Source organism: Solanum pennellii, chromosome 2 (assembly GCF_001406875.1).
Source record: "Solanum pennellii chromosome 2, SPENNV200".
Taxonomy (NCBI): Eukaryota; Viridiplantae; Streptophyta; class Magnoliopsida; order Solanales; family Solanaceae; genus Solanum; species Solanum pennellii.
In genome coordinates, this window is record NC_028638.1 from 42,084,839 (window position 1) to 42,100,131 (window position 15,293).

At 30.0% G+C, this 15,293-nt stretch overlaps 1 protein-coding gene across 1 annotated transcript; it reads right to left on the reverse strand.

The window, feature by feature from the left end:
- Positions 1–7,702: 7,702 nt before the first annotated feature.
- Positions 7,703–12,491, reverse strand: LOC107009052 (cytochrome c6, chloroplastic). Its single transcript, XM_015208313.1, has 6 exons — positions 12,333–12,491; positions 12,097–12,235; positions 9,190–9,287; positions 9,075–9,106; positions 8,245–8,308; positions 7,703–8,165 (listed from the first exon to the last, which is right to left on the reverse strand). The coding sequence occupies exons 1-6, from the start codon at positions 12,399–12,401 to the stop codon at positions 8,025–8,027; spliced, it is 543 nt and encodes a 180-aa protein (XP_015063799.1). The 5' UTR covers positions 12,402–12,491; the 3' UTR covers positions 7,703–8,024.
- Between the last annotated feature and the right edge of the window lie 2,802 nt (positions 12,492–15,293).

The window sequence follows — 15,293 nt, forward strand, 5'->3', positions numbered from 1 at the left end:
AGGGGGGTGGGGTTGGGAGGAAGATGCCCTATAGTTTATGCAACATAACATATACACAAGAACCATGCAGGGTTTTGCAGGAAATGAATGTATACCTGTCGTGAATATAATCTATTATATATACATAAAAAAAAGTCATCTAACTCGATCGAACTCGATAGACTTTGGTTATTTTCTTACAGCTGTTGACATTGACTTATTGCCTCCCTGTCCTCTTCTTCCTTGTCTAGTTTCTAATTGAGTAATTTAATTCTAAAGAAATGGAAAAAGGGACCACAAACTTTTATGTCATGTATAAAACTTACCATTAATTAGTTCCTATAATTATAAGTTAGTTTAAATTAAATTTAGTGGTCCATATATTTGATTAAAACTAAAATGTAACTGGCCCATTATATAGTTGCCATAGTAGATTTGAGTGAATTGAAATTTTGGACCACTAAGTTTATGGGTCTTCTGGTTTAGTCCCTTTAATATTTGGTTAATAATAATTTTACCATCAAATTCTACATTAATTAACCATGATTTCATGTATGATTTGTTCTGTGAACCAAACAAATGACTTTCATTTTTTCCGCTTAGAATTATCTAAAATGAAATATTCATTTTCACACACAACTTTTTTCTTTCTTTCACTTGGTGTTCGGTATCCATATTGAAGTTTGACTAGATCCAGATTCACATTGAGAACTGAGAAGTTCCACATTGGGGTAAAATACTCCATAAGAAAGACAACTTTATATGCAGAGAAACTCAAACCCGAGATCTCCAATCAAAGATATGAAGGAGTACTTAATTAGCACTTCACACCACAACCCTTCTTGTCCGGATTCGTGTCGGGAAGTCTCAATATTGGTGGGTAAACTGTAAAATGTCCCCTTACAAAGACAACTCCATACTCGAACCCGAGATCTCCGATTAAGGATATGTGAAGGGGTATTTACCACTCCCCACAACTGTTGTTGTCCGGATTCATGCCGGAAAATCCCACATTGGTGGCTTACGCATTACAAAAGACGACTCCATATGCAAAGAGATTCAAACCCGAAATCTCTGATTAAGAATTCAACTACAACCCTCGTTGGTCATACACCAATTGGTAGGTGCTAACGACACTTGTAATGAAAAACATAATTCTCCCTGGCTTCAATATTCCAAAAAAATACTTATCACGTTTCACTTTTTTTAAAATACAAATTACACATATAAATATTGATTGCTACATATGTATATAAAACATGTTTTTTTTTTAAATAAAAAGTTTATAATTAAATAATTGATCAAGATTATTCTCCAAATTATGATTTAAGATACAAGTAGGGTCAAATGAAAGACAAGCCAACAAAATGCATGTGATGAAGTCTTAAACATTTAATAGCTAGCGATCGTGAAATCTCTAAATTCATAATCCATAATAATAATATTATACAATAATATAATAATATTGTCGTAACAAGTACGATTAATAATTTTACTATGCGTGATTGTAGTTTGGTCGTTATATTAATAATTCTACTCCAATTGTATTATGAAAATAATCATTTACAGCTATTTATAAGTTAAATAATTTCCCTCTTTTTTTTTTTAATATACAAACCCAAAGATTTCGTATAAAAAATATAAATTTATAAACATCGATCTTGAACATATTTTTAGCCTAGCTAAAACAGTCAACTTACCTTATTTCTTTTATGGGGTGGGTACTATATTGTACCAGTTTTGTGCAACAGACCAATAAATAACAATGTATAGTTTTTTCTTTTTTTAAATTATTTATTTATTTATTTAGGATTTGATATTCATATTAAATTCTGGTTAGTTTAAGTTTGCATTGCATAAATAATGTACACCTCATTTAGGGAGTAATTGCTCTGTATTGCTATAAATAGTTAATGAATAAAAATATCACTAAAATTATTAATTATTTATCAAAAAATACTCACCCAAATAACTTTTTCGCTCTTTTTCATATTCAGCTCGAAATCGGAACTCTGATAAAGGTAAAAGTGTGAATTTCATGTGGTAGGGCATTTCATCTGTTCCTAATTACTTGTCCATATTTTCTTTTAGTTATTCGTAATTACTTGTCCATTTTGACAAATTAATAAAATGTAACTTTATTTTATCTATTATACTCTAAATTAATTTTTTTTTAAAATGTAGAACTTACTGAAATTCTCAAGTTTTTAATTCATCAACTTTATAATTAATAGAGTAATAGTAAACTCACTATGTTAATTATTATTTTCTTAATAAATGTGTCAATTCAAAGTGGACAAGTAATTAGAGACAGAATGAATACTTACTTTTAATCGTTGTTTGATGTGAGGTATAATCTGGTATCATAATCTCCGAACAAAATACAGGACTATATGTTATCTTTCATTTGGTTGGAGGTATAAGACAATCCTCGATATGGTGTGATTTAGTTATTCCATATACATAATGAAATAACTTATCACGATACAATTAATTTCAAAATACTAACTTATTTTCAATCAAACGATCTCTCGTTATATCTATATCACAAACTTAAAACTCAGTTTAAAAAAAAAAAACTTTACCATGAATTTGTTGCGAGTATTATTAAATGGGTAATAACTACTACCTTTGGTCCACTTTGTCGTTAAGTCTTTATAGTTTAGATGAGAATATAAACGGCGCATGCGTGGTTGTGGGCACATGGAGGGGATGGTCCTTCTTATATTACATGTTGTTTTCACCAATCTGTCCACTCTTTGTTTTTTTTTTTATAACATAAGACAATTTTCAAAAATGCTTCTATTTAATTTGTGGACCCTTTCAATTCTAGGAGATTTTGCATTTATATCATCACCTTCTTAGCTAACATTCCGATCAATTATGACAATAATATATTCAGTGTACGAATATTATAAAGAGAAAAAGAAATATATCTTCAAATTATCATAAATGTTATGCAGATATCTTTAATCTATTATAGTATATGAATATCACAAAGAGAAAAAAAAATATATCTTTAAATTATTATAAATGATATGCAGATACCCACGGTCATATTTATGGGATATTGGTTCCTCTGTCGTCAAAAAATGAGAATATATATGTTCTTTATTCTAAGGGAAGACTAAATAGGAATATGTGACACAATATTATCCGTCGATCTAATATTTTATAAATATCGGGACTCTGGATAAGATTATGACACGTATACATGTCCGTTAGTATAAAGAATATATCTGCTCTAATTTTTAGATGACATAAGCACTAATATCTCAAAAATATGACGAAAGGTATTTATATACCATTTATAATAGTTTAAAAATATATTTATCTTTTTAACTTGTAAAATTTAAGAATGACTTACCGATCTTACTTTTACCTCAAAAATGATGTAGAATTGTCGTTCCCAATATTATGATAAAGTATATATTGTCCCTTTAATAATATAGTCCCAACTCCAAATGGAGTATTAATTAAGGACGTTAAAAGGAAGGAAAAAAATTTCTGGAAGGGAAAAACAAATGAGAATATGGATCATTAAATATTGTACCAAAAAATATTGTATATAGTAATTATAAGTGTACAACATTTTCACGTTATCTACATTATATGACAGTGCTGTTTGGATCGCACCAACTTATTATCAACAATATGTATCAAGTATTAGGATAGCGTGATTAAAATAACATAAATTAAATAAAAAGTCACGAATTTAAATTCTAAAGAATAAATCTATAACCTTTTAACATGAATCGTGCACTTTACCCTATCGATTAAAATATGAATCAATTGAGTCAGATAATGAATAGTAGTGATCGATAATATTAGTGTCACGTAACTTCAATTCAAAAAATTAGATATTAACATGCATTTATTAGATACTTTCTACTCTTAAGATAAAGACGAAGTCTACGAAATCTACTTACACTGTATTTTTATATTTTTTTATATTCTATTTCATGATATTATGCTGAATATATTATCGTTGTTATCTATATTATAACATGCATGTATGTATTATTAGCCAGGTTGGTAGAATCGAGTGAAGGTGTCCTTTTGTCTTTAGCTTTGGTGGTTCCTTTATGTCTTCTTTGATTGACAAACAATATACATAATTATTTTATTACATATATAAATATATTGACAGGCCCTAATGGAAGTGAAGGACCACAAAAATCTTTTAATAACTAATCTTATAATTTTTCTTTAATATTTGTTGTGATTAATAGATAGATAGTCACATGGTTTTGCCTTGTAATTTAGTTGTTGAAAAAAGTTTGAAATATAATATTCCATTTTTATTAATTAAGGTTGGAGAGTTAGGTGGCTTTTGTGAATAAAGCTGTCTATTATTTATTTATTTATTTATCTTTTTACCTTTAACATAAGAAACAAAATATAATAAATTAGGGTTTCTTATTTTCCTTTTTTTTATATTCCCTATGTTTTTATGGCTTTTTTTTCTGTTAGGAGTAGGACTTTTCAGGTTTCTTCTGTTTTGTCCAATGGTTATACATAGGGGTGGACATGGTAATAATATGGTAGATATCGATTATCGTATCGATTTTTTTATTTTTTTTAAAAATATAATTAGTATTGTCGTATTTGATACTAAATGTGATATTCATATGAATATCTAAATATTGAATATATATGTATAATTGTATATATAATTTTTTCTTTAACATATTATTATAATATTAATAAATATGTAAAATAGTATTAATATAAAATTAACTATTTAGACGTTGAAATTTTATCTCGATAGAAATGTCGTTTTGTATAATTGATTAACGATGAGAATTGCATGCTTATATTTTTTTTTCTTGAATAGCTTCTATATGTATATGTAAGGTGCTATGTTATTACTATGATATAATTAAAACATTTTATGAAATTTGAAGTCATAATTATCTATCTATAAGTATACGTAATTAATTAATTAAAATTGAACAAATTATAATCATCGATTTACCATATTATAAAATAGCAAAATCAAATTCTGAAATACTAAACCACTTTCAAAATAATTTAGTATAATAATATAAAATAATGGAACTAAATTTTTAATATTGTACCATGTCCCCTAATTATATATAATTTGTTTTTAGCTAGGAAAATGAGTGGTTCAAAATTCATTAATTAGATTTTCATTATCTCTAATTTGTACTGTGACCTCTAATAATGACTATCGAGTTTAAGCCACCGGACCTTTATTTGATTTATAAATATGTCGACATACATCGAGAATAGACTAACCTATGGTTCCTTTCGAAGATAAACTTTCTTTGGTATTCGATTATTTTTACAAAAAAAAATATTTTTATGTTGGAGAGAATTATCCGAAAAAAAGAGTTGATATTTTTTTTTTAAAGAGTAGGCGCAATTTTTTTTATTTTTATTTTATTTTATTTTATGTGATACAATTTGTAATATGAGTATCAATCTAATTAATTCTTTTATGTGAATTTCATGGATATCGACTCTCTTGTATCAATTTGAAAACTTAGTAAAAAGTATAAATCATAATTAGTTAATTATTTAAAACATTTTAAAAAAATGACAGGCAAAGGATAATAGTTTACTTAAAAGTGACACATGAGTATTCTTTAGACATATAAGGGTAAAAAAATCACCTATTTTTTTTTTAATTTCTAGACTAATAAGTGATAATTCACTATTGTTTAGGTATGAATTAAAAAAATAATAATTTAACTATATTTTTAACATTTATCTCTATTCTTTAGTTTACTTCTATTTCAAAATAAGTGATAAATTAAATAATGACAAAAAAAGCTGATTTAACTCTCCAAATGATAAAAGCGCAAAATATAAATTTAGTATTACCTCTAATTCATAATAAGTGAATTTCAGATATTTTTCAAAGTTTAAAGAGATAACTAATTAAATTTTTTCAAAAGTTATCCTTCTCTAGCTCTAATTGGGGTTTTCAACATCCAACACCGACTATTTCTACCTTTAATAAAAGCAAAATAGTAATATTGTAATATGATCTTTTGATTAATGTAACTAATTAATTTTCTTAAGAGGTGTGTGTCACGTTAAAAAAACACTTATTTTGAACCAAAAATAGTATTATTTATCGTGAAAATTATTAAAAGTTAGGTACGTGAGGGTTGAACTAATTGTACTTAGAGCAAATGTTTAAACTTTAATTGCTTTTCATCTAAGCAAAATATTAAATATTAGTAGGGTCTCTCTTGTGTGATAATGTCTAAATTATGTTTTCTATGATATATAATACGTGTTCTATTATTAAGCACTTAAAAATATTCAAACACAAAGATATTTCCCTTTTAATGTGTTATGGTCATGGCAAACATATTTTTTTGGATTTCCATAATTAAGTTATAATTAAGGACGACAAGAATGACTAATGACATGATTACTACTTGCAATTACACAAGAACTTCTTTAATCACCAATAGATGTATGCATTTAATAGTTAATGGAAAGAGACCTCTTAATTAACGATGAAATTATATGTACCTAACAATTTAAAAGAGTCAATTGTTGTCGGATAATAATTACAATTATTACATCTTAATTCCATTATCATAGTGTTTTACTTGTATATTTTTCAAACTTAAATTTTTAAAAACGTTTTACTTGACTTGAAGATTTATCGAAAACAGTCTTTCTATCTTGCAAAAGGATAAAATTCACGTAAATTTCATTTTCTCCAAACCCCGCTCATGAATTCACACAGAATATATATGCCAGTTATTGGATACTATTTTATGTCTTGACATGTAATCGATATTAAATATGTGAAAATCAGATTTTCTACCATTCTTCTATAAAAAAAATATTCCTAACAAAACATTGACTCTTAAATCTTAGTGGAGATTGGGACATAAAGTAGACTAACTACCATGACTAAAAACTTAAACTTCAATTAATTAATATCTCATATATAGATCTTTTTATTCCATTTTATCATATTTTTTCACAAAGAGGTTGATGATTTGCATGGAATCTTAGGCCCAAAAAAAAAGAAAAAATAGGAAAAAAAAGAAGAGAATATTTTGTTCATGATTATATATATCAAGGTGGTTATATGTACAAACAAATCCAAAATTAAGATAGAAGATTCGTACCTAATCTCCTGCTAATTCCAAAGGACATCAGCACCCAACATTTGACCATTCTAAAAGCCATTTAATTAAACCATCAATTAAGGATAATACCAAATAACAAATAACAACAAGAACAACAAACACAGTGTGATTCCACAAAGCAGAGTCTGGGAGGATAAAATGTATGTAGACCTTACTACTAGAGGTAGCAAGGTTGTTTCAAATAGACCTTCGGCTCAAATAGTAAACCTAATAACATATAACAACAACAAACACAATGCAATCCCATAAAGTAGGGTCTGCAGAGTGTAAAATGTCCGCAGACTTTACGACTATCTTAGAGGTAGAGAGCATGTCTCCGATAGATCTTCGGCTCAAAGAATATACCAAATAACAGATGAAAATCTTAAACAAGTCTAAGCACCCATCTCTAACATGATTTTCCAACAACCAGATAACCTTTTGTCAGCCTTGGGGTCAAAAATAGTACAAGAATTTTTTTATTTTAATAGATCATCTAATTATCAAGAAGTTTTAAATTCAAAATCTAGCACAAGATCTGGATATTTTAAGTGCAAAAGGTAGAGTTTCTGTTGCACTTTTTGTCTAGGGAGCAAGCATAAAGTCAAACTATAGTTTTTATATTAAAAAAAGTTTACAATAACAGATGCATGTGAGCATGTGCTCTAGCAGGTCCAGCATGTGTTATAATCTAAAACTAATAGAAACTATTGTTGGGAAGTAAATAAGGTCAACTTTACACAGAACAAGTGAAGCTACCCTTCATGTCATCAACAGGTAACTCTCTAGTGAAATGACTGACTATTTCTCTCTGAATCGCCTTTAGTAAACATCGCATGGGACGAGAGAGATGAAAAGACAAAGCAACTGAGAAACATGATATGCACATTTTGAACAATTGTGAAGTACTAATAGTTATTTTCAATCTCCACTGTTTTCGATTTTAGGCCAATCTTGATCAGCTTGAGACTTCACAAACTCAGCTAAGAGTTTAATTTCATCGTCTTGTAATCGAGGACCAAAAGTGCATTGACCCCTTGGTGTACAATTCTGACCAAACCCCTGCAAATCCAGACAGCACAATAAGGTGTACGACACAACAGCATAAAGACAACCATGGTTCTGAACAATATAAACTTACTGGCATTCTCCCTTTGCCATAGTAAGTGACGCGGTAGATTTCCTCTTCCGTGTCAACTCCATTTCTATACAGAAGAGTAGCTAGTTAAAAGTTGTCCATGTTGTTTTTGCATAATGATATGACAAATTGCATCTCAACTATGCATACGAAAAGATGACAATGAATAGAATATGAGAGACAGCAAGACAAAAAAAATCTCTCAAAAGTTGAGATGAAATAACCTCTTGTCTGTAAAGAATTGGTCTTGTCAAACTATGTAAATGCTGATTAATAAAATTAACAATTCAATGAGACAACGTACTGTAGCTTTACTCTTAGCTCGCGTATGTTATAGGAAAAGTAGTTTGCTGCACAATCTATTGTTCAAAAAAATTATATTCAGTTTACCTTCTATCTATATGTTTTCCTCACAAGATTGAATACGCCAAACGAAATTCTCATGTTCAGAAAATTTGATCTGCTAAGTATTAGAAGCGAAAGGGAAGGAGAGAACACATCTTAAGTCAATAAAGAGCCTTTTCATTTAGAGCCAGGAAAACGTATAGATAGTTAAATACAGAGGAGGTAGCATATGGACTATTATTCTGAACTTCAAGTTGCTGTGAATATCTTTTTAACTTACTCACCATTCCCCGTACATGAAATTAAACTAAACATCTGAAAAGTCGTCTCAAGTCTGGTAATACTTTTACTGGAGTGTAAATACTTAAGCACCTTTTCTTTGAACTTCTGGTTTCTATTCAGATACAGAAAGTTCTAAGGAACTTGTGACATTCTAAAAGAAGTTACAAGCAAAACAAAAATCTTCTGTGTGGATTTTAACTTTTTACCTTCGTAGATCCTTCAAGAAGAGTGTCGCACCCTAGCATATATCAAAGGAAAGATAATTAAGGTGAGTTGGAAATTTTCGACGACTACCGGAATCACGAGGTAGGTAAGACTCACAGGCTGGATTATATTTCCACCTTCATAATGACATCCAATGCAAGCTCGATTAAACAAAGAAGCTCCCTTTTGTACATCTATTGTTTGTCCAACTGAGACTGCAAACAAAAGTATAATAATAAAGAGATGAAGAAACTAAGAATATCAACTGCAAATAAATTAATATCAAGGAATTTCTTCTTGCAACTTACATCAGATGTGGAATCAGCCCTAGCGTTAAGTTTCCAGTACACTAATGTTAAATAAGGAAATATAACCAAGTCACCTTCAAAAGGGACCTCCAGAATGTAGAGATTACTAATAGCAGCTGCCGTAAACTTGATGAGTACAGGTTAAGGGATTTTCCAACATTCCTCAATGGAGAAGGTTTTAAGATCAGTTATATCATCTAAATGACATCATAGATAGATAAAATAAGAGGAACAAATTTGGCAACTCAAACATTTTTATACTTCTAGGAGTGCTTTATATTTGGTTTAAGAAAGAGTTCTTATGTATACTTCTATTCATTAGGTAGTCTGTCACCACAGATTACCCACATGTAAACAGCGGAATATTGTACCTGATGATCCATATCTTATCATAACCTAGAAGTGCACAGATGACAAGAAAAACCTTGCTTAGTGGGGAAGGGTAAATGCTAAAGGATTTTCTGCAACTCAAGTAGGCTCAGTTTCCAGAAATTCTTGTTGAGTATGATAAGTTTATTAAACCTCTCCTACGTAAGAAGGATTACGTGAGTAAGTTGCATGATCAAACTGAATACACAGTGGTTACTATTCAGGGACTTGCTACAGAAATGGCATGAGTTAAGAGGGCGAACAGATTCGAGTCGCACAATCAGCTAAGTCGATACAAGTTGGATGGAAACTGAGTTGTAGTTTTAAGGCTTGGCATCACTGTCAAGGCTTTATGGTCCTTCAGGGATTCAACACATTAGCTAACTTCATCTCTAGGTTAAGAAAGCAGGTAAAATTACAAATTTAAGAGCATAGGCACCAGTGAAGTGCTTATAGAATCTTAAGAGCTGCTGGTATTTCATCCTATTTTCCCTAGGTAGAGAGATATGACCGACTAGCTTACAGTTTATGAACAACTTGTTCATTCCATACCAATGATTTCTTCTTCCTTGTTATATATAGGATTTTCTTTTCCTAAATTACCTTATAAGGTAATAGTATTGCTGCAACTCTGCAAGTATTGACATTATTTTCCATTTGTTCCACAATTTATTCTATTACCTGATGACAACTATACCTGAATGTGATGAGGCATCAACAATGTCTCATTAAATGAAGAGAAGAAGACAAGGACCAGAGTATCCCCCGCCTCCTTAGAACGTGAATAAACCAATTATACAGATTACACCTCTTTTTGACAACTCTAGCAACAATTGGCTGATCTGCTATCCCTTCAAGTTTATCCTTAATTATTTCTTTCCAGATTGTTCATTTGCCTTCAAACACCTTTACCAAATTGGTATATCATGTGTAATGGTACTTTATCACTCAGTTCCCTTTAAACCTACTAGACATTCAGACATAGTCGTAACTGCATAGGACTATACATATATAAACTACGTAAAAAGGGCAATTAAGGACATGTACGATGGATCCGAGACCAGGGTTAGGACGATGGAAGGTGACTCCGAACACTTACCGAATGTAGTGGGGTTGCACCAGGATCAACCCTTAGCTTGTTCCTGTTTACCTTAGTAATGGACGAATTGACACGGCATATTTAAGAGGAGGAGCCATGATGCACGTTATTTGCAGATGACATAATATTAATTGACGAGACACGTGGTTGAGTTAACGATAAGCTGAAAGTTTGGAGAAATGCCCGAAAGTTTAAAGATTTTAGGTCAAGCAAGACTAAAACATACTACCTGGAGTGACAAGTTCAGTCATGACGTGGAGGTAAAAGTGAAGATCGAGGCACAAATCATACCTAAGAGAGGAAGCTACAAGTATCTTGGGCCCATAATCCAAGGAGATGGCAAGATTGGCAATGATGACCACATACCAATATCAGAGCAGGGTGGGTGTGATGGAGGCTTGCCTCTGAGGTACTGTGCGATCAAAATGTTTCGTCAAGGCTTAAAGGTAAGTTCTTCAAAGTGGTGGTTAGACCAACATACATTATTGTATAAGTCCAAAGTGGTAGTTAGACCAACATTAATACATTATTGTATAAGACAGAGTATTGGCCAATTAAGAATACCCACATACAGAAGATGAAGATAGGAGAAATGAGGATACTCAAATGGATGCGTGTGACTTTTAGATGAGATGGTCACACATTTCAACATAGTATCAGAGCAGATAGAGGTTCTGAGGTCGAATCTCACCGCCACCCAAATAAAAAAAAGAACCTCCACGTGCTTGGCAGTTGGCCCATGAAAAAAAAAACCAGGCCTGCACGCGAGGGGACGTATTGAGAATATAACTAAATAATAAAAGTGTACTCTTCTAGCAGCTTAAACTTTTACCTGAGATGGTCACACACATTTCAACAGTGTGAGCGTACTAAGAGAGATATGATTATGAACAAACTTATGTTGGACAAGGAGGGAGTGTCCTCTGTATGAAGGAAGCGAGCGTGAGATGATTCAGACATGCAAATTAGGAGAGGTAGGTCAAAATAGAAATTGGTGAGGTGATAAAACGTAACATGACACAACTACAACAAGGATATGACATGACACAACTACAGCTAAATATCATTATCTTGCTATTTTAGTATCTTATTTTCTTACAATCCCACTCCCAACTTTTCTTTTTGAGCCAAGGATCTATCAGAAACAAAATGTAGATTCGCAATTCTTCTATACCCAACAATGTAGATTCTCAATTGCAGAAGATTTAGCATTATATCTCATGATACTCAGAAAAACAATAGTTTTACCTGGAGGATTAACAATGGGAGAGAGGGCTATAAAGGCAGTCATTAGAGGCAGAGCCAAGCTCTTCAGCAACTTCAACTCACATGCTAATTTATTCTCCCTTTGGGCAAATGGTTTGTCTCCTTCACACACATTTCTCCTCTGTAAATTAACAATCAAAACTACTTACATATACCAAATTACAAAGTAATTCTGAAAATTACACTGTATCTTTTTGCTCTTTTATTAATTAGGGTACCTTTGTTGGATTTGCCAATGAACAGCTCTTGCTAAGGCAACTGGGTATAATCATACACAACACTGTCATTTTCTTTTGGCTTTGTGAAGGCTTCTTCTTCTATGACTGTTGGATTTTTTTTTTTGTGAAGATTATAGATTGAGTAAAGTTGTATATTTGGTATATAATATAGTGTTTTGGAAATTTATATTTGGTTCCTAAATGTTTTTATTCATTCTTAATGTTCTGAATTGATGAATCCAACTTTTTAGTTGTAATTTTATTTTTATTTTTACATTTTTTCATTTTTGGGGTAATTTTAGCTTGGTCTTAAACTTTGATTATTAATGATATTTTTGACATGTTAAATCTTATAAATAATACATTTTTTTCATTCAATTTATTTTAATAATTATTTCGAGTGTGGTAAAATTCATTAATATTTACATTCTGGATATGACCGGTATTCTAAATCATTGTTGATTTCAAGCGTAACTTTGGCCTAGCTTATATTATACTGAAAGCTATAATAGATACATGAAAACATTTAAATATGAGTATGCAATATATAACTTGATAAACAAATTCAAATACTTTATTTAGATATCTGAATAATGTTGAAAATTATTGTTTGTTAAGCAATGCTGAAAGTTATACCTAGATCGACTTGTCTCCGAAGCCTCTCCAATCTACCTGAATATTCTGATACCATTTGTGACCGTCCAACCTACGGTGGTATTGTCCGCTCTAGGTCTAGGCATGCACGACTTTAAAACGCATACCACTAGTTGGTAAGGTCTGCTTATTAACATCTCTCATGTATTGTTGTTGATGTGAGATTTTTTTATCTTAAACTATAGTGTCACCGTCTAGATCTTTTATCTTAAACTAGGTCAAAGTAGAGATTTATTTTTTGAAACATCTAAAATCACTCATTGACCGTAATAAATATATTTATCTTTCTACCTTACCATCTTTACCAAATTTTTTTTCAAAATGTTCTTACTCATCTAAATTTATGTCATCTAATTCAGAGTACTTTTTTTATATATCATTTTCCTTTAAGTTGAATAATCTGATCTGATAACTAGTATTTATTAAATCTTACTGCTTTCAATATTGTAAACATATGATTTTTTGTTCGTTTCTCTTTCTTTATGCTATTCTAGAATTACATGGTTGGCATTAATTTCAGTATTTTTAATCTCTTTTTCATTTTAATAGGTTTAATCTGTAAATTAAAAATCACACAAAAAAGCCATTTCTTTAGGATATATGAAAAACTTTACAAAAATAATTTTCTTTAAATTAGTATTTTTAATGATATTTTATTTTTCTTAGTTAAGATTCATTAACTATTTTACTAAAGGTATATTTTTTATATTTGCTTACTCTCGTTAAAAAGTAAAATAAAATGAGAGCTAACGCTTTCGTTTGACGAAGATTCTGTCTTTATCCATAAAAAGATTTATTTTGTCCTTTATTATACACTCACACTATACATCCTCATAGTGACCTGACACACCCTACATAATCACATGATTTTTCATATATATACACCCTAGTGACCTCACACATCCTACACAATCACATGATTTTTCATATATATACACCCTCATGATGATTCGATACTATACACACAGTCACATTTTTTATATGCACCGTTATGATGACATGTTACACTCTACACACAATCACATTTTTCTTCCTACGCTTGCGCACCACACACACAAACTTTTTTGAGTTAATATCTCAAAATATCAATCAACTTTGGAAATTTATCTAGCAAAGTCACTAAAATTTATTTTGTATCAATAAAACCATTCAACTTAGGCCTTTATATCGATAAAATCACTCAATCAATTCCTTATTAAAAACAATTTACACCATAAATAACTTATTTTTTATATTATGTTCATGATTAAACTACTAAATACATAACTCAGAATTACTATTTCATTATAAAATAATAAATATTCAAAATAAAAAATAAATTTATCAAACTTTGAACCGAGCGTCATGATATATGGAACCTCGTTCTTTTTTTAAATGAAAAAAGAAATTCACTCAAAAAAGAAATTAGTTAAATCCTCCATTACAACAAGTGTGGTTACCGTTAATTTCAATGAAGCAGTATTAATTTTAAGATTTTTATTTTCTTATTTTAATTGTGATTAGATATTTTTAAAAAATTATCTTGTTCTTTTTAATGATATATTTGGTTAAGTGATTTTTATTGATAAATGCTTAAGTTGAGTGAATTTTATTGATATAAAAGGCGTAAAATTAATATAAAAAAAATCTAGTGACTTTGTTAAATAAATTTTTAAAGTTGATACACACTCACATTTTTCTTCACTGTCTTGAAACGGAGAAAAGGTCTCTTCACTATACAAAATACTGTCCCTTGAGCACCTGAGATTGAGGAAGCTAAGAGCACGATAGATCACTTAAACTTTTAATTCAGCTCTCAGTTGATCCTCTTCTCCACCATGTAAGTTCACCGCGGTCATCAAAACATTACCAAAGTCATCTATGATCACTCATTTTCTTTCAATCGAGGTCCACGACTAATAAAATTCTATAAATTGAGCAATATGTCATGCTTGTCAGTTACTTATAGGTTTAGTTGTTTTTTTTTGTTGTAAGTTTTAAGATTTTACTCTAATTAAGTTGCATTGGAGTTCAGATTCTTTTGGAGGATCTCATTAATCAATTTTTTAAAAAAGAATGATTGTTCATTAGAATAAGATATGAAAATAAATCCTCTAAAGAACATGGATTATATAGATTATCTCATTATAAATATGTAATTTAGTTATAGCCCTTTACAAACTTACCTTTTAAGTTTTATGCCTTTTTATAAGAGGTTTTTATTTTTTTTTCACATAAGAAATTTAAAAAATAATTTTCAATTTATAAGTAATCATAAAAGTTTATTTCCTCGTATTGACTTTTTAGATTACATCTATATGTCCTGTA